At 40.0% G+C, this 20,847-nt stretch overlaps 2 protein-coding genes across 4 annotated transcripts in view; one reads left to right on the top strand and one right to left on the bottom strand.

The window, feature by feature from the left end:
- The window catches only part of PKN2 (protein kinase N2), a 73,149-nt gene extending 68,000 nt beyond the window's left edge, over nt 1–5,149 (top strand). For all 3 annotated transcript variants that reach the window (XM_048496634.1, XM_048496633.1, XM_048496635.1), the window contains exons 19-22: nt 172–314; nt 1,214–1,321; nt 2,556–2,636; nt 2,714–5,149. In XM_048496634.1, coding sequence (XP_048352591.1) covers nt 172–314; nt 1,214–1,321; nt 2,556–2,636; nt 2,714–2,917 — 536 coding nt within the window. In that variant the 3' untranslated portion in view covers nt 2,918–5,149. The remainder of the gene's footprint in view (nt 1–171; nt 315–1,213; nt 1,322–2,555; nt 2,637–2,713) is intronic.
- A 6,275-nt stretch (nt 5,150–11,424) lies between these two features.
- GTF2B (general transcription factor IIB) overlaps nt 11,425–20,847 on the bottom strand; it is a 40,371-nt gene continuing 30,948 nt past the window's right edge. Inside the window, exons 4-7 of the mRNA XM_048496666.1 lie at nt 15,830–15,976; nt 15,564–15,693; nt 13,769–14,050; nt 11,425–11,892 (exon numbers count right to left, since the gene is read on the bottom strand). Of these exons, the coding sequence (XP_048352623.1) occupies nt 11,759–11,892; nt 13,769–14,050; nt 15,564–15,693; nt 15,830–15,976 (693 nt within the window). The 3' untranslated portion in view covers nt 11,425–11,758. The remainder of the gene's footprint in view (nt 11,893–13,768; nt 14,051–15,563; nt 15,694–15,829; nt 15,977–20,847) is intronic.

Below are 20,847 nucleotides of genomic sequence, written 5' to 3'. Positions count from 1 at the left end.
AAGTTAGGGATAGAGAGAGGAAATTATATCTACATGGTACACCACTGTATATTTCGAAGTAGCATAATCACTCATTGGTCATGGTCTTTCAAAGGAGAAAACCCCCATCCATTTCAGACAGAGATACAATGTAGTTGGAATCAGTTTTCAGAAATTGTATAACTCTTTCAGGCATGGGATTTGGTGACAGAACAAGTACATTCTGTGGCACTCCAGAATTTCTTGCTCCAGAAGTGTTGACAGAAACATCTTATACAAGAGCTGTGGACTGGTGGGGTCTTGGTGTGCTCATCTATGAAATGCTCGTTGGTGAGGTAAGTGTCATGTAATGTACAAATACACACCTTTAGTAGGCATACACAATTACAATTATAAAATAAACGTCTGTACAATAACTCTAAATGTAATAAAATATTTAAAATATACCCTTTTTTATAACTGTACCTCACCCAGGGACTTTGGTGATGGGTAGGAAACAAGTCTACAGTTAAAATAAATAGGTAATATGTCTATTTAAAACAGCAACAACAACAGAGCACCTGCATGCTTCAAGGCACGTTGGCAAAACTGATAAACAACTTACCCACTAACACTTAACCCAGGGAGATTTTTTAACATACACTTGTCTAATTTTGAAGGCACAAAATATAAACTTTACTGTAGACAAAGTGCTGTAGACACCATCATTACTAGCCAAGATAACAGATGAAAATCATGTGAGCAGCAAGGAAACCTGGTCAATAAAGGTAGTATATCTTTAACTCTTACAAATGAATAGAAATAACAGCTAAATACAAGATGAGGTAAAATTTAAATTACAGCTCTACCACAAGGACAGAGTCTCTAGGAAGTCTGAAGAATTCTTAGTCTAAGGAAAGTGAGGAAAAGAACTTGCATGGTTAGAAGAGGCAAAATCCTGCTTTATTTACAATATGGATTCTCTCCATAATGTCATAAGGGTTGTGCTCTACAACACTGCCTCTAGTTGTCACTGCACTCCCTCCCCACAACAAAGCTGAATGTGATGTGGGATTTGTAGTGGGAGGATGGAAATGTTAAAACAAACCTCTCTCCTTTGCAGGCAGAAGTTTGCTCGAGTTTAATTCTGTGGTTGTTCAGATTTGAGCAATTCTTTTACTAAAATAGAATAGTTAAAATCAGTTGCCTGTAACTTTATATTTGTGATTCTTCCCCTCCCCTCCCAAATCCCCAGTCTCCTTTTCCTGGAGATGATGAAGAGGAGGTTTTTGACAGTATTGTAAACGATGAAGTAAGATATCCTCGGTTCCTTTCTACAGAGGCCATCTCCATAATGAGAAGGGTAAGATCATTCTAATATGCATACATGTCTATTTTATTGTGCCTAATATATGTCTGATCCCAATTCATTTAATGTTAAGCATCAAGTAAAGATATGTTTTCCTTTAGTGTGAGCTAACCATTTAGAATGGTAATGTACTCCTCTTAATGGCTGACTTAATTTTCAAAATGTTAAGTAGCATAAAGAAATAATATTTTTACTTTCTTTACTGTTGACAAAGGTTTTAAAAACCTAGTCACTATCTCATTAAAAGCCATCACATGGCTAGCTAAATGAATCATGGTCATTTTGTACATAATGGCCCATTATGCCTAGAACGTTTACCTTGAGGCTCTTCAGGGCGCAGTTGGTTTGCAGTGGGGTCTCCTTGTGTTTTTCTGTTTACAAGCAAAGAGACGCTCTCCTGGCCATGCACTTTTTCTACAGAGAACTCTTCAGGCCTGGTTTTCTTAACTGCATCCATAAAGTGAGTCTTAAAGGCACAGATTTCAAAGGCTGTTATTCTTAACTACACCCGGTAGTCCAAATTGCTGACTTAGCCTTTAAACTTCACTTTTATCCATATTACTGTTCCAAAAATATTCCCCACCCCAAATGAAAGAGCAAAGCAATCCCTAGGACCACACGCTGCCAAAGAAGTGGACATTGTAATCCCTGGAAGAGCCGATATTCGCTTCCCCCCCCCCTTCCGTCTGCTGCTGCCAGGAGGACAGAGAAGCTAGTTATTTTCCAAGCATTCTCTGTTCTATCAGTCTGTTGACATGCAAATGCAGAGGTTTGTGTGTTTTGGTTTAAGTGATTGTAAGTGACTTTTCTTTAACTTGAAAGAGCTGTTAATATGGAAGGGGAGCACGAGGGGGAGAGCATGGATCGCAAAACAAGGGAGCGGGAAGGCTGTGGGCAGAGGGAAGATCTCTGGGACAAAACTGTACTCACTGGCAAATCTCCCCATTCTGGTGGTGAAGCAAGTTATAAGTCATGCTAAAAGAATGGAAAGTGAAAGCGGGGCTTCAAGAAACAGGTACATACAAAAAATCTTCTGCAAGAGAGATTAACCTCCATTTCACACCAAATACTCTGTGCGTAATTGTGTGTTCTCGGTACCTTTAGAGTTCAACTGTAGGATTTTAACTTTTAATTGTTGCTCTCAACTGTTTTAAAATTTTGTTCCTGGAAGTCTTCAGTGATTTAATTCTCAAGTGTACTAACTCCAAATTCTTGATACTGTTTTTAGCTTCTGAGGAGAAACCCGGAGCGGCGTCTTGGTGCTGGTGAGAAAGATGCTGAAGATGTCAAAAAGCATCACTTTTTCCGGGTGAGTGCCAGCTAGAAAATTTGTGAAATCCAGGAGCAGTCAGAAGTAGAGAAACTTAACGAGTGCTCTGTTTTTAGTTGATAGAATGGAATGCCTTGCTTGCCAAGAAAGTGAAGCCTCCTTTTGTACCAGTCATAAGGGGAAGAGAAGATGTCAGCAATTTTGATGATGAATTTACCTCAGAAGCACCTATTCTCACTCCACCCCGGGAGCCACGGATACTTTCAGAAGATGAGCAGGAAATGTTCAGAGACTTTGACTACATTGCTGATTGGTGTTAATTTCTTAGACACTGTGAAATCCTACCTGACTGGCTCATGAAAACGACAACCCCCACCCCTCACCCTCAAGAAGAACACCAGCCTTTGGATTGGTCTTTGTGCTGCCTGTAACTTCTGATTTTAAATCACAGGAAGATATTTTAAAGTACTGTTTTTAATACACCGGAGGAGTGGCCTCTTGTATATCCTTTTTTAAAAAAGAAATCTTGAGCACTGGAAAGCAGTTCTATGCAGCTTTTTAAACTGTATTGTTGGGTACGGCTCATGTCCCACTCTCATGTGTGCACACATGTTCTTTGTACCGTTTATTCTTTTGGAACAGACAACATTGGAAATTATATGCCTTAAAAAGTGGGACAGCAACCAGACTGACAACCATCTACCCAGGTTTTACTGAAAGAAGGCAAAAGCTGACCCTTTCTTAAAAAATGGAAACATTATTGCAACCTCCAAAAATATGTTGATGTGAAGATGGCTAAAGCACACTGTCGACTTGAGTTTTTAAAAAGTAATGACAATTAAGAACAGATGCCTTATTTTTGGTAACTTTTCTATGGTATTTATTAAAGGTGGGGGATGTGTTTAAAGCCTGTGTGAAAACAGTATAAGTGCTTCCATTTTTAAAATACAGAGAGACCAGAGTGGTCCTGAAAAGTTTACCAAAGTCACTTGCCAAACATTGTTTGCCTTTAATCTCTTTAAACACTGTTCAGAAATAACCAGCAGAGATGAAGAATGTAATGAATGAATGAGAATGTGTCTCTTCAGTCTTAACCTGGAAACTTTCTAGATGGATGCATTCCCTCTGATCCAGTCACTGTTCTGTCCTCTCCTGGTCATGCCTTTTCTCACTGAACTCCAAGGGCAGATAGATCCCCTGATTTGTTAGCAATCTCGTGCATCGTGTATGTACAAACATGGTGTTATTATATAATTTTTAGATAATGAGGAACTTCAGTGTATACATGTAATGTACATGTATATTTAGAAATTATAATGTATGTATTTTTTCCAAGCATGTAAGTTAACTGCACCACTCCCATTAGTTTTTCTCTAGTGGCCATCTGAATGTATTGTTAAAGCCAGACTTAATAGGAAAGTAACACAGTTGCATATAAGGCCACTGAATTCCACAACCTTCATTGGCAATTACTGAGAAAAGGGGTAAAAAGCAACAATGTTTTAAGAGATTGTGTATAAATATTTTTGATGAAACATGTATATTTTAAGCCTCTTAACACTATGTTGTACCTCAAAATTTAACTTATCTTTGACCAGACACTGTGTGCACTCCTTGCAAACTTGGTTTATTTTCCAGTATTCTATACAAATATTTTACATTGTGGAAAATAACATTCCACTTATCAACATTTGTGATCAGCCTCATCCCCCACTAGCTCACAGTCAAGAGTGTATTGCTGAGTGATACTTAAATTTATTCAAGTTAAATATTTTTTTCTGCAGTCTCATTCCATAAAAAGATGAATAGGAATTGCTAAACCATGTTGATTTTGAGTGAAGACAGTGCAACACAAAGGTGTTAGATGCTGAGATTTGTCCATAAAATTGACTTGAATGTGATCTGCTAGGTTTCTAATAACTTCTTTTAAGGAGAGTACTGGAATACAAGCTGTAATCGGGTCAATAGAATAATGTACACGCAAGCTTGTCCAAAGGGATAATGGTGAGAGACTCTCTTAAAAATAATCAGGAATATAACTCTTTAAAAATATTTAGTTTTTCCAAGGATGCTGGTTTGCTGTTCCCTATTTCATATAGCTACATTCTAATTTAAAAAAAACACTACACACTTTGAGGTATACTATGTTAGTCCTTTCTATTTACAAATGAAATCTACAGGTGGCTGGGTCCCAAAAGGGTGCTTCAAATTTAAAATCCTGCAGAAAATAACTTTTTAAAGAACAACTTGTACAGAATTTTTTGTAATCTAAGTAAATCTCTAAAAAAATTAGAGGCAGGGTATGTTCACACATTTAAGCTGAAAGAAAGCACTATTTTTATCTAGTTTTTAAAGCATTTAGGCAAATTAAGATTTTAAACTCTAGATTGTAAATATATTTTGCTGTACTTGTATGTGGCTGCTGAAGCACTTTGTAAAGAAATTAGGATATTTTAGAATGGTACACTATGCATTAAATGAAATGTGCCTTTAACATTGTCATATTACAAACTGTCTTGCAGTTATCACAAATTAAAGTTTAAATAGCAAAATCTGTATATGAACATTATTTACTGACTGAATCCAGTAATCAGTCTTGTGTATTACCTTCCTCTAGCTTAAAATGTCTTTAGATTAGAACTTGGTTAAATTATCCTTTTGTGTTGAGTTTGGAAAGCTACCTTCTAATTTTTATTTATTTATTCCAAGGGAGGGTTTATATAAGAACTGGAGATGTCCAATTACAGCTATAAATAACAGTGACAACTCAGCCTTGTGGTCTGTTGTCCATTCTGCCATTAATGATCATGGAGAAGCCCTGCCTATATTCCATCTTCCATCTGGGTAACTTATATTAAGAATTTTTTTTCTTTTTTCCCAGACAAGGTTCTGGAACTGTAACGACCTCTATCATTTTGTACACATGGCCAGGTATGTCCCCTGCTGAATTTAAGTTCCTCGGTCACCTACATGGGGGTGGGGTGTTCTGATTTAATCCCAAATGAACTATTTAGAGTGAACCCTCATTGAAGGAATGATCTTTTTGCTCCTAATTTCACACAGATCAGTGCTTCGTTCACCATTCCAAAATCATGGAGCCATAATCATAATAGCTGCAGTCTTTAAAAAGAGTCAGTATTTGATTCAAATTACTATTTCCCCATCAGCCTATTATCTTCTGTATGAAAAACTCTGTTCTTTGTACTTGCTCAGGAAATGATTTGATTGGACTGAGCAAAATGATGTCCTTGGCTAGGAGCAGATCAATTTTAGAAGAGGATCATCAGTTATGGACCATTGTTTCGTGCTTTCACATTTAGCTGAGATTTTTTTTCTCCCAATGGTGCTCTATTTGATGGTTTCATGGTTATTAAAGGAACCTCTGATGCTATTCATAGGGAAAGACTCTGATAGAAATTATCTAATTCCAGTATGGACAGAAGATTGTTGTGGCTCGTACAGCAATTTCATACGAATCATATTCATGTTTGCTGAGGTGACTAAGGGGATTTGACTGAGACTTGGTTGGGGGGGTTAGATGACTGCATTCTGGTAATTTTATTGTTTAACATTTCAATGATTTAGCAGTGAATTTTAAAGAGATTTGTCACTTTCCAAAGCTAGCAAACGATAGTATTCCAATCCTGCTTATAATGCAGTTCTTTTGTCTCGTACAAGAGTTGGATTGCAAAGAATTGGATAGTTAAAAAGAAATCTGAACATTGTTTTAGGGAAGATCTTCCAGTAAATCAACCTGAACCAATGATTATGGACTTTTCTAAGAGAAAACTGTTCTCCCTCCGCTGGGTACTAGATGGCACTGATGTTGATCAGTTTAAGAAGTTTATCTTGATATTCGCTTTTATTATAATCGGAACTGGAACTTTCATCAAAAGGTTGTGTCTAATAAAATAAAACCTGGTGGTGGGGCAGTTTGTCAATTATTTTTATACCAAAGGCAGAAAATATATCCCTGGAGTTGTTCAAATTTTAAATCGAAAAATCATTTGAGTGACCAGCAGAACATATATCCAGGTACGTCAGCAGAAATAACAGAAAAACCTCTAGTCAACTCACCTTCAGGTCTCAGTGCACATTACCTAGAATTTCTAGATTCCAGGAAACCTACTTGGGAAAACAACAATTTTGGCTGTTACTTTCATTGCCAGGGCTTGTATAAGTCATTCACCAGTTCAAATAAGATTGACAAGCCCAACCAGGACAACAAAAATTCCAAAGCATGACTGTGTGCAGATCTTTGTGGGAAGGAGGCTACTCAGTTTCAACAGATGTGGTCTCAACATCAGACAAACAACCGGGTGTTGGAGATAGTCTCCAAAGGATATTCCTTAGGAGTTTTCCAGGATTACCTCAGAGGTTCATTCCTTCACCCAAGTGCAGTAGCAAGGCCAAACAGCTCAGAACCCAAATGGCTCTTCAGCACCTCCTGGATATTTGGACTATAGAAAAGGTGCCTCCAGATGAAGATCAGCAGGGGATCTATTCCTTTTTTCTTTTCTTTTTTACAGTCCCCAAGAAAAATGCCATATTGGACTTCAAATTCCTCAACAGATTGATCAAACTGAGGAAATTTCGAATGGAATCCCTTTGTTCTATCACTGAAGCCCTGTAACCCAATGACTTCATGACATTATTGGACTTGACCAAAGCTTACCTGCACATCCCCATCCTCCCTGGCCACAAGAAATATCTCCGCTTATGTGTCAACAACTGTCATTTTCAGCCTTGTCCTTCAGACTTTCAATAGCACCACTCATGTTTTCCAAGGTACCCCTAGCACCTATCATCTATCTCAGGGAAATGGGTGTACACATCCATCCTTATCTGGACAACCTACTCATAAGATTCAGTTACAAGGAAAAGTCACTGGCAAACAGCCATACGAGTATTACAAAGCCACAGCTTTCTTGTCAACCTAGATGAGCTCCCTCAGTCCTACCCAGTGACTGAAACATCTGGGACTCATCCTAAATTCATCACATTGTGCCCTACTTCTCCCAGAAGCAAAGATCTGGAAAATTAGGGCAACTACATTTCAGGGGCCTTCAGAAGCTATTACATCCATACCATCTGGATATTGTGAACAAGACGGACAAGACCGTCTCTCAGGAAGTTCCAGTCTGACTTGGTGGACTCAACTGACCAACCTGCGTCAAGGCAAGAAGTACCACATCTCAGACTAACTGCAGATATTTACCAACACCAGCCTGACAGGATGGGGAGTGATACTGGAGGACCATCCAATGCAAGGTTTATGGCCAATGGCAGAATCCAAACTACCCATAAACAGACTGGAGATCTGTGCACTGTATCTAGTATTAACCTTATTCAGGTCCAAAATTCAAGTTGTCATATCCTGGTATGGATTGACAATGTAGTACCTAAGATGCACCGGCACAATAGGGGGATTGCATTCATCACAACTATACTCATAAGTGTTAAAAATACTTCTCTGGACAGAAACCAACCTAACCTCAATCCAAGTAGAGCATGTAGACGGGCACTTACACATTCAGACAGACTGGCTAAGCTGCCAGCCAATCCAGGACGAAGAGTGGTCTATAAAGATGTCTTTATTTCTGATGGTGACAAGACTCCTGGGACGTCATCTGGTGATGAACTTGCTTCCCCAAAGGTTCTACACAAGATATTTTCATCCTTGGACAGAAGGAACTAAAGGTCCTTGTCATCAATTCAATTTAACCTTTTATGGCATATAAGGTCCTTGTCATCATTATAGCACCTTATTAGCCAAGGAGGCCCTGATTTTAAACTCTCAAGGAATTGGTAGTGAGGCCTCCTCTGCATCTACCCTTGGAGGAAGACGTGCTCATTCAAGGTCCAGTACACCATCCTGTTCCATAGTGGTTCCACTTGACTGCATGGAAGTAGAATAGCAGAGGTTGATGGCCAGAGGCCTCTCAGATGAAGTGATATCCATTATGCTGACATCCAGGCACCCGCCACCACACTCATATACAATTGCACATGGAAAGCCTTTGCCAGATGGTGCAGGAGTAAGAAGGATCCATTGAGGCCCAATATTCCTGCAGTACTAGAATTCTTACAGGATGGTAGGAAGCACTTTCAAACCGCAGATAGCAGCATTTTCTGTGGTACTGCCTCATTTTAGAGGCACATCCCTATCTAGACACCCTCTTATACAATGGTTTCTTAAAGGCTCCATTTAACTAGATCTGCCACAATTACACAGGTTTCCCACTGGAAATTACCTACTCTGCTGTCTGCACTCACAGCTCCACTGTTTAAAACCACTGCAGGATATTTCCTTGGAGTGGCTTCAGATGAAGACACTGTTCCAGATTGCGAATATATCAGACAAATGAGTTTCTGAATTGGGTGCACTGTCCATCAACCCAAACCTATGTGTATTTCACTGGGACACGGTAGTAATGCGTTTAAGATCTCACCTTCCGAACCAAGGTGTCTTCTATTTTTCACTTAAACCAGAAATTTGTCTACCTACCTTCTGAGGGTGTAATATAGAATTCACTGCTAAAATGCTGGTTTTGGCAGCATTCTCACAGCTAATAGTATGGAGCCTGGCTCCAAGTTTAAATATTCTCCTGTAAGAATGAAGATTCCAAAAGTATAAACATATTTAATATACTGATAGGTGGTATTTGAGTGTGTACTGTTAGGCCTTCTGCTGTGCAGCCCTAAGGTTTAAATAAATCTGTACTTCATCTTTTAACCACTGTGCCTTAAGAATGCAACTGGAAAAAAATGGAACAAAAATAGCACTGAGTTAAGCAAGCACCAGTCTGCAGTCTAAGCTTGATAGTTCCTAGGGATAAAGAGGTACTTTGGAATCTGAAATGCTGTATGCCTTTCCCCTTTCTGATTTCCTCTATCTCTTCTCATAGTATGGAGTGATCAGTTCTGTGCTTTTTAACACATATTTTAATGGACCTAAACTATTTTAAAAGCAGTCAGAACCTCTTATTGGGCCTTCATTACTTAAACATTGTAGAACTGCAGAAACAAGGGATGACTGCCAGGGATTCCATCAGGACTAAGCATTCCTAAGGGATCTTGCACAGTAACAAGAAGGTAAAATGCAGCAAGTATAATCAAATGGTTATTACTAAAGATGGACATCAATTATGCTGTTACACCAATTTAGCCTATTTTTGTCTGATCGCATCTTAAGTTTATTTGGAACAATTTTTCACCTTTGCCTTCATATCAAATACTGCTACCTAAAAGAGACTGGTTACATATTAAAATTAAATTGCTTGGAATTGGTATTTTCATCTGGGAATTCCTGAATTCAGCTCCCTGGCAGTGCCCACTTCTGGGTGTGGCCACCATGGGGTATAGTACTTGGACACTGACGTGTTTGCTTTCTCCACCAGTGTGGGTGCTCCTTATGAGGGAGGAGGGAACAAATGCACCAGCGGGGCCTTCTGCCACTCCCAAACACCATTTTGATCCCTCCCATCTGAATTGGACCACAAATTCTTAGATACGGTTGTACCAGCAGCTAACTACTGAGTTTTCTAATCAAGTCATCTTTTATACTTTCAGGAACTTGACAAAATCAGCATCTCAAATTACACATGCTTATGGTCAGATAATGAAGGATGTGCTAGACTCTCAACATTTGGTGGGATAGTGATGGAAGTGAGTCGTCTGGAATCAAGGTCAAAGTATAACCTTTAGGTATCATGGTTCAAATCTCATACTTTAAGGCATGCAAGGCAAACTCCACTGCTACTGGCAACTACATAATTGCATATAGCAGCCTTGTTTGTTGATATTGCATCCACAGTATCAGGTATACTTAACTACCAGAGCAGATTTTTGGAGGTGTGATGACTTCCCCATTACCAGCAAGCCACAATACCCTGGCCCCTTATTTCATGGTGAAGATACATGATTGCTTTAGACAACATACTAAAGTATGGTCTACTGCCAATAATTCTGCATCTTGAAGATCTTGTTGCTTTGGTGGTTAGATTTGCTCTGATTAAGTGACTGAGGTTAATTGTTGAACAGTACCTAGTACTTAAGGGGTACTTAGATATTGGTTTATGAATTTATGAATAAAACTAATCATAAAGAATCATGTCAGATCCTTGGCAAAGTTGACTTCTTTTCCAAGATGGTCAGAAAGCACTGTTGCAATCTAGTTGGGGGAGGGGAGGGAGGGATGGCATGCAAGGAAGGGGAGGGAGTGAGGGGTGGCATTCAAGGGAGGGGGGAGGGGCCCGGCATCTGGACATGGCCCATGCATTCTAGTGGGGGAGGGGGAGGGGAGGGAGGTGTGGCATGCAAGGAAAGGGAGGGGGTCCCGGCATCTGGACATGACCCACCCAGCGGAGGGAGGGGTGGCATGCAAAGGATGGAGAGGGAGGGGCCCCGGCATCTGGACATGACCCACCCACCCTAGAGGAGGGAGGGGGAGGGGTGGCATGCAAGGGAAGGGAGGGAAGGAGTGAGGGGTGGCATGCAAGGGAGGGGAGGGAGGGGTGGCATGCAAGGGAGGAGAGGGAGGGGGCCCGGCATCTAGACATGGCCCACCCACACTAGCGGAGGAAGGGGGAGGGGAGGGGTGACATGCAAGGAGAGGGGAGGGAGGGAGGGGGTGGCATGTAAGGGAGGGGACAGCTGTTCATTCTTTAAGCTGTATTTTACCAAACTGCCAGCAAATAATATGAACAGCCCACAGGCAGGAGCCAAGAACTAACAGGAAATGGAAGATGGTTTTTAAAACTTATTTGAACCAAGTTTGTATTTATTCAGAATGAAATCAGGAACACTAAAACAAAGTCAGTAAATGTTTGTGGAAAACAGTTTATTCAGGAATCAAAATTTGGAATATTTTCCAAAATACATTTTTACTAGATCTCTATGAAAGAAATCTAAGTACATATAATAGGAAATTAAGCTTGTTGCAGTGGTTGTTAAATAATTACTTTCACTAATATATACAGAAACAAATGTCACAAAATGATCTTGTTTATACCTGGAATGTTTGCTCCTTCCTTTGCTAGGCACTCTTCACATCCTTTAACCAGTTCAGCAACTTGAAGGAAGAGTAATAATTCCTTTACACACCTCTTTTGTAAGTCAAAATCAAATTCTTGTAGGGTCTAGAAGCAGCCTTTGGAGTTTCACAGTTGTGGTAGTTTATCCACTGGGGTGTCAAATTTGAAATCTACTGGGAACAGATCTGGAGCTCTGGGGTAGATTAGTCTATATGACTGTCTGATGGTCACATCAGCAACACCAGCAATGTCACCAATTTCTGAAATAAAAACCAAGTCAGACATGATCAGCTGGAAGGCCCATCCTTAAAGTGACAAGCATAGCTATATAAAGGCCAGATCTAGCCAAGAAACTTATGGAATGAGTTGGAAGCTGGGAAAGATCCATTCTGCCCTTTTCCCCTGCTTCCTACTGTTGGTACCCAAAAAACCTCTGAGTGGAGGGGGATATTTTGTCAAAAAAAACCTACACTGCAGTGAGGAGAGGGAAACTGGGCAAAATTGCCTTCTGTTTCCTGTTCCACTGGCCCCTTAAACTGCAATGTGTTCTGTTCACAAGAGTTGCCCTGCCTTAAAGACAGAGTATTGGAAATGATCAGAAGGCTGCTAGGAAAATATCCCTTCAATCACCTCCATGTGATGGATCCCGCACAAGAAGCTTCCAAAGCACATCTCTGAACTTACAGAATATAAAACTTGCCTCCTTCTCTCCCAATGGTCTGTTTCTGACTGTTAAAAATGCTGTGAGAAGGAGATTTCTTAAGAAAAAAAACAACTCAGGAATAAGCCTGTATTATATCAGTGAGTCTGAGGATTTTGGTGGGGTGACCAATGAAACAACACTGTGCCTGTATTTAGTCAGTTTCTAGGCCAATTCAAAGTGCTGGCATTAATCACAGAGGCCCTACAAAGGCGGTGTCCTAGATTCCTGAAGCCCCATATTTTTCCATGTTCCCAATCCCAGCTTTAAGATCAAAGGAAACTCTGTTCCAGGTTATTCCACAATTAGAGATAAGGCTAGTAGCAGAGGAAGCCAGGCTCACTTAAATTCTTGCTGATTTCTTTCTAAAAAGTAATCAGAAGTGTTTGAAGCTATTGTATTAAAAGACTCCTAGTGAAACAATAATTCTTCCAGAGTTTTATGCAGTCCTACATAGGGGATTGCAGTTGTGCAGATCATAGGCAGGACCTTCTAGGAAGGGTCGAAGGGGTCAAAGCCCAGTGGTTTCTAACTTACATAACTGCAACTAGAAGAGAACTCTGTTACTAGTGATCTATGTGAAAGTCATTAGTTCTTCCATTCTTTAAAGACCTTTTCAAGAACCACCACAATTGGAGTGATAAGATTTCCAAAATGGCATTCCACAAGTCTTGGCTTGTGGGCTTAGGCAAATATCATATGGTAGAGACTTATACGCACAGTCATAATACATATTTTAAAAGATCTATAGCTTACTAATACATCTCCAGGTTTTTATGCAGAAGGTGGTTCTTCTCACTTAAAATGGCGTTTCCTAGCCTCCACCCCCTAACTAGAGAAGAAAACCAGAACTTCTGATCTTTCAGGATTATGTACGTAGGCATGCAACTACTCTTTTTCCATGTCAGAAAGCCAAGATCTCCCTGCCTCCTTTGAAGGAGCTACTTTCAGCCCGAGAACCACTCAATACCTTAGAGAAAAACTAGACTGAAATTAGCCCAGGGTCCTAATAAGGTCTAACTGATCATACTAGCCAGGCATTACATGTCTATAGTAATCCAGAGCAATCAGTGCTACATGCCATTTTAGCATCTTAGTTTATGGAGGCGCTGTTACCAATGCACCCACATATCTAAGAAAACGATGCATAGCACGTTGCTTGATATATTATTTTTCTAATTCCATATGAGCATATATAGGTTCAGAAAACTCACTATAAGAGACTTGTATGGCAAATCTGGCACAGTTTGATCACACAAAAAATTAGCCTAAGGGGGAAAGGAAGGAAGACATAGTAGCAAAGTGCTAAAGAGGAGATTCATTTAAGACTGAAGTAAAAGCAAGGATAGTGTTTCTGCATAAATGTCTCTCTCTTCTCAGAGGAATTACTACTCTACAGAGATAATGGTAAAATTTAGCATAAAAAGGAAGATTACCTTTCTGTGTCCTTTTCTCTGCAGAAGCTTGTGAAGCCATATAAATAGCTGCAGCTGCTACCGAAATGGGACTCCTCCCAGGGACCAAGTCTAGCTCAACAGCTTTACGTGCAATGTGTGTTGCTGCCATCTGGACTTGCTTAGGAAGACCCAGGTTTGAACAAAACCTGGACATGAAATCTCCAGTTGTGATCAAATCCACGCTTGTTTCCAGGGCCTTCAAAATGAGCTTAAAGCATCGGCCTATTTCCTTTTTTGAAATTCTGGAGACAGCGCATATTTCTAAAAACAATCAAGACATTCACGGGTTAAAATAAAGGCAATACTTTAAGTCCTTATTGCAAATTAAAGCTTAATTTTCAAATTACTTTTAAGTTAATTTCTTACTGTGCTCCCAGGATCTTAAATTCTCACAGCCCCATAATTCAGTCTACATACCCAATGAGTTCAGATACACTTTTAGAAACATTCCACTAAAAGACATTGAAGTGTCAACCTCAGAAGAATAATCACTAAGCCAAGAGCTACTATTTCCCTTTTCCGTTTATGGAACCTGAGTCTGTCTAAGAACCAAAAGCAGAAATCAGACGGTTCCCCAGAAGAAAAGGAATCAAACTCCTCCTTCTGAAAACATGAAAGTAACACTAGATTGCACTGATTCTCTCGTGAAACTCAACTCCCTGCAATTGTACTGTGAACAGCAGCAATACTAGGAAAGCCACCAGAACAATGTGCACATAAAGTGAGCTTGTTACTTTGCTTCATCTGATTAACAAATACATATTTGGGGCTTGTTAGGAAGAAATATTTGTCAAATTCTACATAATGCTTTGCAGCACTAACCTACCTACAAGTTCAAAACAGCAGACGGCACATAGACAGTTTAGTCCATAGATAAATTTGCAACACAGCAGTGACAGCCTTTTTAATAGGACCAACCAAAATATCACCATTATTAGGTTTTATTGAAGTAAGAAAGAACAAGATCATAATGGAAAAGGCTTGAACCAGCCAACAGTAACTTAAGTACCACATGTCAGATTTTAATTTCCTGATGAGGTAGTTTACTGTAGCTTTTGGGCACCTTGCACATACCCCAAATTGCCCATTCATATGCACAGCTACTCCACAGTCAGGAAGAGAGAGACACGTAAAGTGGACTTTCCAGGAAGCAAGGAAACTGTATTTGGCACCACCGGAAAAAATCTTAGCTGTAAACCTTGCAAGTTACACTCCCGGATCAACTGCTTCCACCTATCTTTGGACTGGGCCTTGTGAAACAGCAGGAAGAAGATGCTAAATTCAGATACACTCACACCCTAGAGCCAGAGACTCAAAATATGCTTCTATACCCTTTTCAACTAAAAGTACTAAGTAGAATTGTAACTCCATCCGCCACATGTATAGCCACATTGCCCTATAATAGACAGGACAGGACCAGAATTTGTCACTTTGCCTAGGTGTTGGGCTTTGAAAATAACACAATCAAAATTACTTTGCTTTAGGTTTGTGGGTTTGGCCTGGCAATGAATATCTGGTGATACGAAACAGTTTCTTCAGTCTTATTCATTCATATCAATCTGTTTCACATAGTAGCTTTTAGTCATGACCTGAAGCGTTAACATTTAAGCCAATCTATACCATGCACTTGCACAAAGATAAACCACACTAGAGAAAGGGCAAAATCCCTTACAAGACCCCTGGAATTGGAAGCTTCGTTTTATTTCTCTTGAATAGTACCCCACAAGGAGCTGGTCTGCACTAGTTAAGCAAAGGTCAACCGTTAGATGCTTACCTTTAAATGTCCGTGGAACACCCTCTTGTCTGCAGGCAATATAGAGACATGCAGAGGCAATGGCATCGTTACTCCTTCCCTTTAGGCTCTTCTGCTCATACACTTGCTTGAATAAATTATTTGTTCGATCCTTCAAAGCAAGCAGACAAAATTTAATTAACTCTGGGCCATTTAATTAGCAATAATATCAAAAATTCATGTGCTCATTATATTATGCTAACTAAGTAAATGCCAGAACAATTTAAGAGAATGAGACGCGAACTTACAACTATATTTCGGGGGAGGTTGATTCTGTCTGCCATACTGGCGATTTCTTTAAAAGCATTCATCATTGCACGGTCAGAGCTGCTCATTGTCCTGCGGTTCTGATACTTGGAATTCCCAAATTCGTCAAAACTTGCCGCACCTGTGCCCTGCAGAGAAAGATTTATGATCACACTTCTGATTTTTATTAAGAATATTTGGGACAGGGGAGGAATGAACAAGTCACTGCTTGCAATCAGCAGGGCTTCCTGACACTTTTCTAGCAATTAAGAAAATGAATTGGTTATACAGCCTTTACATTGCAGCAGGGAGCTATCACTGTTTTACCCATTTCCACATGGAAAAAGCTGAACAGGCTGTTCCTAATGAGACCATTACCTTCTCTAGCAGTGAGTACTTTTAAAGTTCAACATTTGTAAAACACTTTGTACATCCTGAAACCGCCATTTCACCACTCCTTTAGCTTTTCTTGCTCATAGTTATTTCCTTTTTGACAAGAATCTCCACCCCGGTCCCAATGAGGCTATGCATTAGCAGAGTAGCATGCCTGCTTACATGGGAATCTCCCACATCAGTGTTGATTACCCCAGGTAAGTGAAGTACTTAGGAGAACATAAGGAGTACTTGCTGCCTTCATGATGGCCTTTTGAAGTAAGCAGCAAGGTGAAGATTCTACCAAAAGCCAATTTGGAAGAGAAGCAACATGCTGAGTTGGATCTAACAATTCCCTTCTGCTAAGCAAGGAGCTTTGCTCCAGTGGAGAAATACTCCTCACTTATGAGAAGGAAGTTGATGGATCACATTTAACCTCCCTCTCTGATGAATTCTTCCATTAATGACAGCGAAGCTGAGGAAGTTATCTGTTCTTGCACTAAGTTTCTACATAAGATCAGAGATACCTGCATGGTTTTAGTACAATGCCATTAAAAGAAGCAAACCACTCAGTTATAATTATGTTTATGGTACTGGTCAAAGAGTCTACTCCTTAAAAAGAAAATGGACTTGTATATATATGTATTAGTGACAAAGACAGCTGGCAACAAGTAAAACCCACTGCTCTTGGGTCACAAGGAAGGGCTTAATATCTTCTGATATGAGGAAGTTTAAAATGATGCCCTTTACACTCATACATACTGAAGTGTTACCAGGTTTTTAGGAGCTGTGGAATTCTTAACAGTTAAGCTGCTCCTAGACAAAAAAGGAGGACCTGAAATTTCTAAGCATTTCCACAGAGCATGGCAAAAAACTACTCTAAGGAAGCCTGAAGTGAGCAGTGTGTGGTTGGCTGCCTTTCCAACACTACCGTGTTTCCCCGAATATAAGACAGTGTCTTATATTAATATTTGCTCCCAAAGATGTGCTATGTCTTATTTTCAGGGGATGTCTTATTTTTCCTGTGTTCTGTTCGTCGGGCATGCTTCCAAACAAAAACTTTCCTATGTCTTACTTTCTGGGGATGCCTTATATTTCGCACTTCAGCAAAACCTCTACTATGTCTTATTTTTCGGGGATGTCTTATATTAGGGGAAACAGGGTAGTACACAAGGGAAATTTACAGCAAACCATTCTACCTCAACCTGAGGAAAAAGGAATCCAAGGATGTATAAAAGCAGTGAATAATCTCTGAGTGAGTGGGAAGACCTCCAGATCTGCTTGACTATTACCCACATTCTTAGGATACTAGCTGGAACACAACTGAACTCCTGGCACTGTATTGTGTACTGAAAGACATCAAAATACTTTCAATATTCAACTCACTAAGGTGGATATGTTTCTTCAAAGATTCCTTTAATGGGAAGAAATAATTTACTGTCTGTGTTCCCAAAACAGTTGATTTCTAAACATGTATATTTAGAACATGTTCCACATATACCCAATGTGTGCTTTCCTTCTACAGCAGTGAATTCTATATATTCAGGTAAGAAAATGTGCCATTTTATCTTTGACTTCACAATAGGTTATCCAACAGGATGTGAAGGAACACCCCTTAATTGGCTAGAAGAGTATTCTAGAATGTATTCATGCAGGGAATGACAGACACCAAGTAGAGAAGGATGAGTCTTTTAGGAACTTCTGAATGAATCAGAATCTAGAGCATGGAGGACTGGCCTGCATTCCCGGACTTGCACACCACCAGGCACAAACTCATGATGCATTTCAATTTGAATACAGATTTTAGTGGACGAGCAAAGTGTCTCGTAGTCAAAGTTATGGAAGCCATGACAAAGAAAACATGTCAAAAAGTGATTTGCACTGATAGAACTGACCAATTTTAGAATCATGGAGTTGGAAAAGACCCCAAGGGCCATCAAGTCCAACCCCCTGCAATGCAGGAACACACAATCAAAGCACTCCTGACAGATGAGTGTTTACTATACAAACACAATGACAATTTAGTTCACTTGTTCAAAGATAGGCCATTATTGAGAATACATGCTCTAAGGGTTTCTGGTGGGGGATTTATGCTGTGTGCCATCTTTGCAAGATGCAAAGGAACACTGAAGTTGAAAAAGCCAGCTGAGGAAGCAAACTTCAGCTGAGCAAATCACTCTGGTTAAAAGAAAGATTAGGAGATAACCCACATTGCTTCAAGAAGCTCTCCTCTTCAATAAACTGGAAGAGTGGAAGCTTTTACAGCTCACCCCACAGTTGAGAGCCAGGAAACAGTGATGAGATCAATTGCTCATGGCTGCAATGTAACTAATCATGGAGTCTAAGAACAACCTTTATTTCTTAAGTACTAAAGGATAATTAATCTTACAGGTACAGGTAAAAAGAGCAATTTTAACTTGCTCTAATTTATTTTAGTTGGTGTATTGTTGGTTTGGCCATTGTATGTTTGGCCCAGTGTACACCGCCCAGAGCCCTTCAGGGGTGGGCGGTTTATAAATTTGATATATAAATTAAAATATTAAAAATGCTGAAGTTAAGCAGCCTAGCAGTGAGTTATTCCTTTTCTCTGGGGAATCATTAAACATAGAATGGAATCTTAAACAATAAGAAGATCTGACAAAAATGTGAATTAAAAGGGAAAATGCAAGAAAGGACATTTTTGCTTTGCTCTTGCTCACATGTGAGATAAAAAAGACAGGTCAGTTACTATACTTGATAGTTTAATATTTTTTTAATGAAAGGGCTTTTGGAAGAAGTCTGCTACTTAAAAAGACTAAACCAGCTGTACATGGATGAATTATTTAGCCTGGTGTAAAAGGCTACAGGAAAACTGTGAATAACAATTGAAGACTCAGCTTTGAAAAAGGTATAAAGTTAGAAAAAATACATGAAATTCTATTTTTATACATGACATCAGTAGTGAAAATACTGTATGTGCAAAAAATGGAAATTCTCTTGTTATGAATAAAAGTTGGAGTTGTGAGAAATCCATAAGTGATTAATATTATAATATAGCAAATAGAAAAAGGGAACTTGCTTTAAAAACACGTTTGCAGAAGTATTTGTAATAAGCTCACTGAGATATACTAACTGTAACGGGAAAACACGCTTAACCGCAAAGAAAGGAGAAGTCAGGACAGGAAGCCTTCTGGGAACAGGGGGACTTTACAGGAACGTGTAAGATATTGCTTTGCTGAAATTGCTAGAATAACATATTATTCAAAGAAAGCAGAAGTTACTTACGAGAAATAACTGCCGAAAACAAGCTTGGGGCTTTCCAGGGTGGGGGCTATGTGCGCAAAAGATTTGTAATACCATGACCTTAAATATGAGCCGAGTTGCATCTCAGACCTCAGATTGACTGGGCTTTCGGGTCCTGTTGATCTCCTTCTGCAGAAGTGACCAATAAATGCTACCTGCTGTTATCTGATCGTATGTGAGTATTATTGAAAGGGAATATTTGAATTATTCTCATAACAATTGGCGCCCGAACAGGGACCTCTCTAAAAAGGAGAGAGGGCTCCCATCGTGCCCGCTTGGGCATTAGGAGGCTTTGCCCCCTCTTGACCGAACAGAAAAAGGATCGGATTGAAAGGGAATTGAGCAGGTGCACCCGAACCACTTTCGTTCGGCTCACTCCCCTTTCTCAGCCCTTCCGTTTCTCTACGTCAAGAAACCCTGAAAGATCAGTAACAGCATTTAGCGAGCCGGCTCCTATCAAAATCAGACGTCTGCGGATTTGGTGAGTTATTATTTTCCAATATGGGGAATAAGTTGAGCCGTAAAAGTAGGAAAGGAAAAGGTAACGAGACTAGTCTAAAAGCCTCCCCTCCCAAGGATGGGAGTAAGCCTATATTGATTCCGGACACCAGCCCTTTGGGACAGATTCTTCAACAATGGGATAAGTTAGGCGGCACAGAGGTTCTCCAGAAAGAGATGATGGTGAAGTTATGCACAGGCATTTGGCCCACTTATCCACTGGATTCAGGAAAAAGATGGCCTATTTTTGGAACTTGTGACAAAGGAATTTGTAAAGAAATGTATCAATATATAGTGGATCTAATGGACTTAGATCCATTGATTGGTCCAGATGTCGGGATGGCATATATCGATACATGGAGATATGGATTTGTTTTGCAGGACAGGTGCAAAGAGGGGACGTGTAAACTGTACCCCAGCATAGAAGTAGCTAGGGAGGTAGAGAACAAAGTATGGAATAAAGAAACAAAGAAATGGGATCCCCTTGATTATCTCCCCCCTCCTTACAGGCCACCTGCCCAAGCCCCACTCAACCAGGCCATTCAATTGCCTGTTCAAGCGGCAGTCCAAGCCGGACCGTCAGCAGGACAGGCAGTTACCGCCCAGACTGTTCAAAACGCCAAAGATGCATCAGCCCCTCCGGATAGTCAACAAGGCGAGAGAAAGGAAGACCAGGGTTTTGTAGTAAGAAAACTGCCCAAAGAAGTACAGGAGATACAAGAAAGAACCAAGAGATGGGGGGCGAGTGCTTCAACAGACAGTTTAGATGAAGAGGAAACCCGACTAGCCCCCCTAAGACAGGTACCACAGGGAAATGGACAAATAGGATATGTTGAGGCCCCGTTAACATCCGCAGAGATAAGAGAAA

This window comes from Sphaerodactylus townsendi, linkage group LG05, assembly GCF_021028975.2.
Source record: "Sphaerodactylus townsendi isolate TG3544 linkage group LG05, MPM_Stown_v2.3, whole genome shotgun sequence".
NCBI lineage: Eukaryota > Metazoa > Chordata > Lepidosauria > Squamata > Sphaerodactylidae > Sphaerodactylus > Sphaerodactylus townsendi.
The sequence above is the reverse complement of the archived record's forward strand: the minus strand, read 5'-3'. Positions and strand labels throughout refer to the sequence as shown.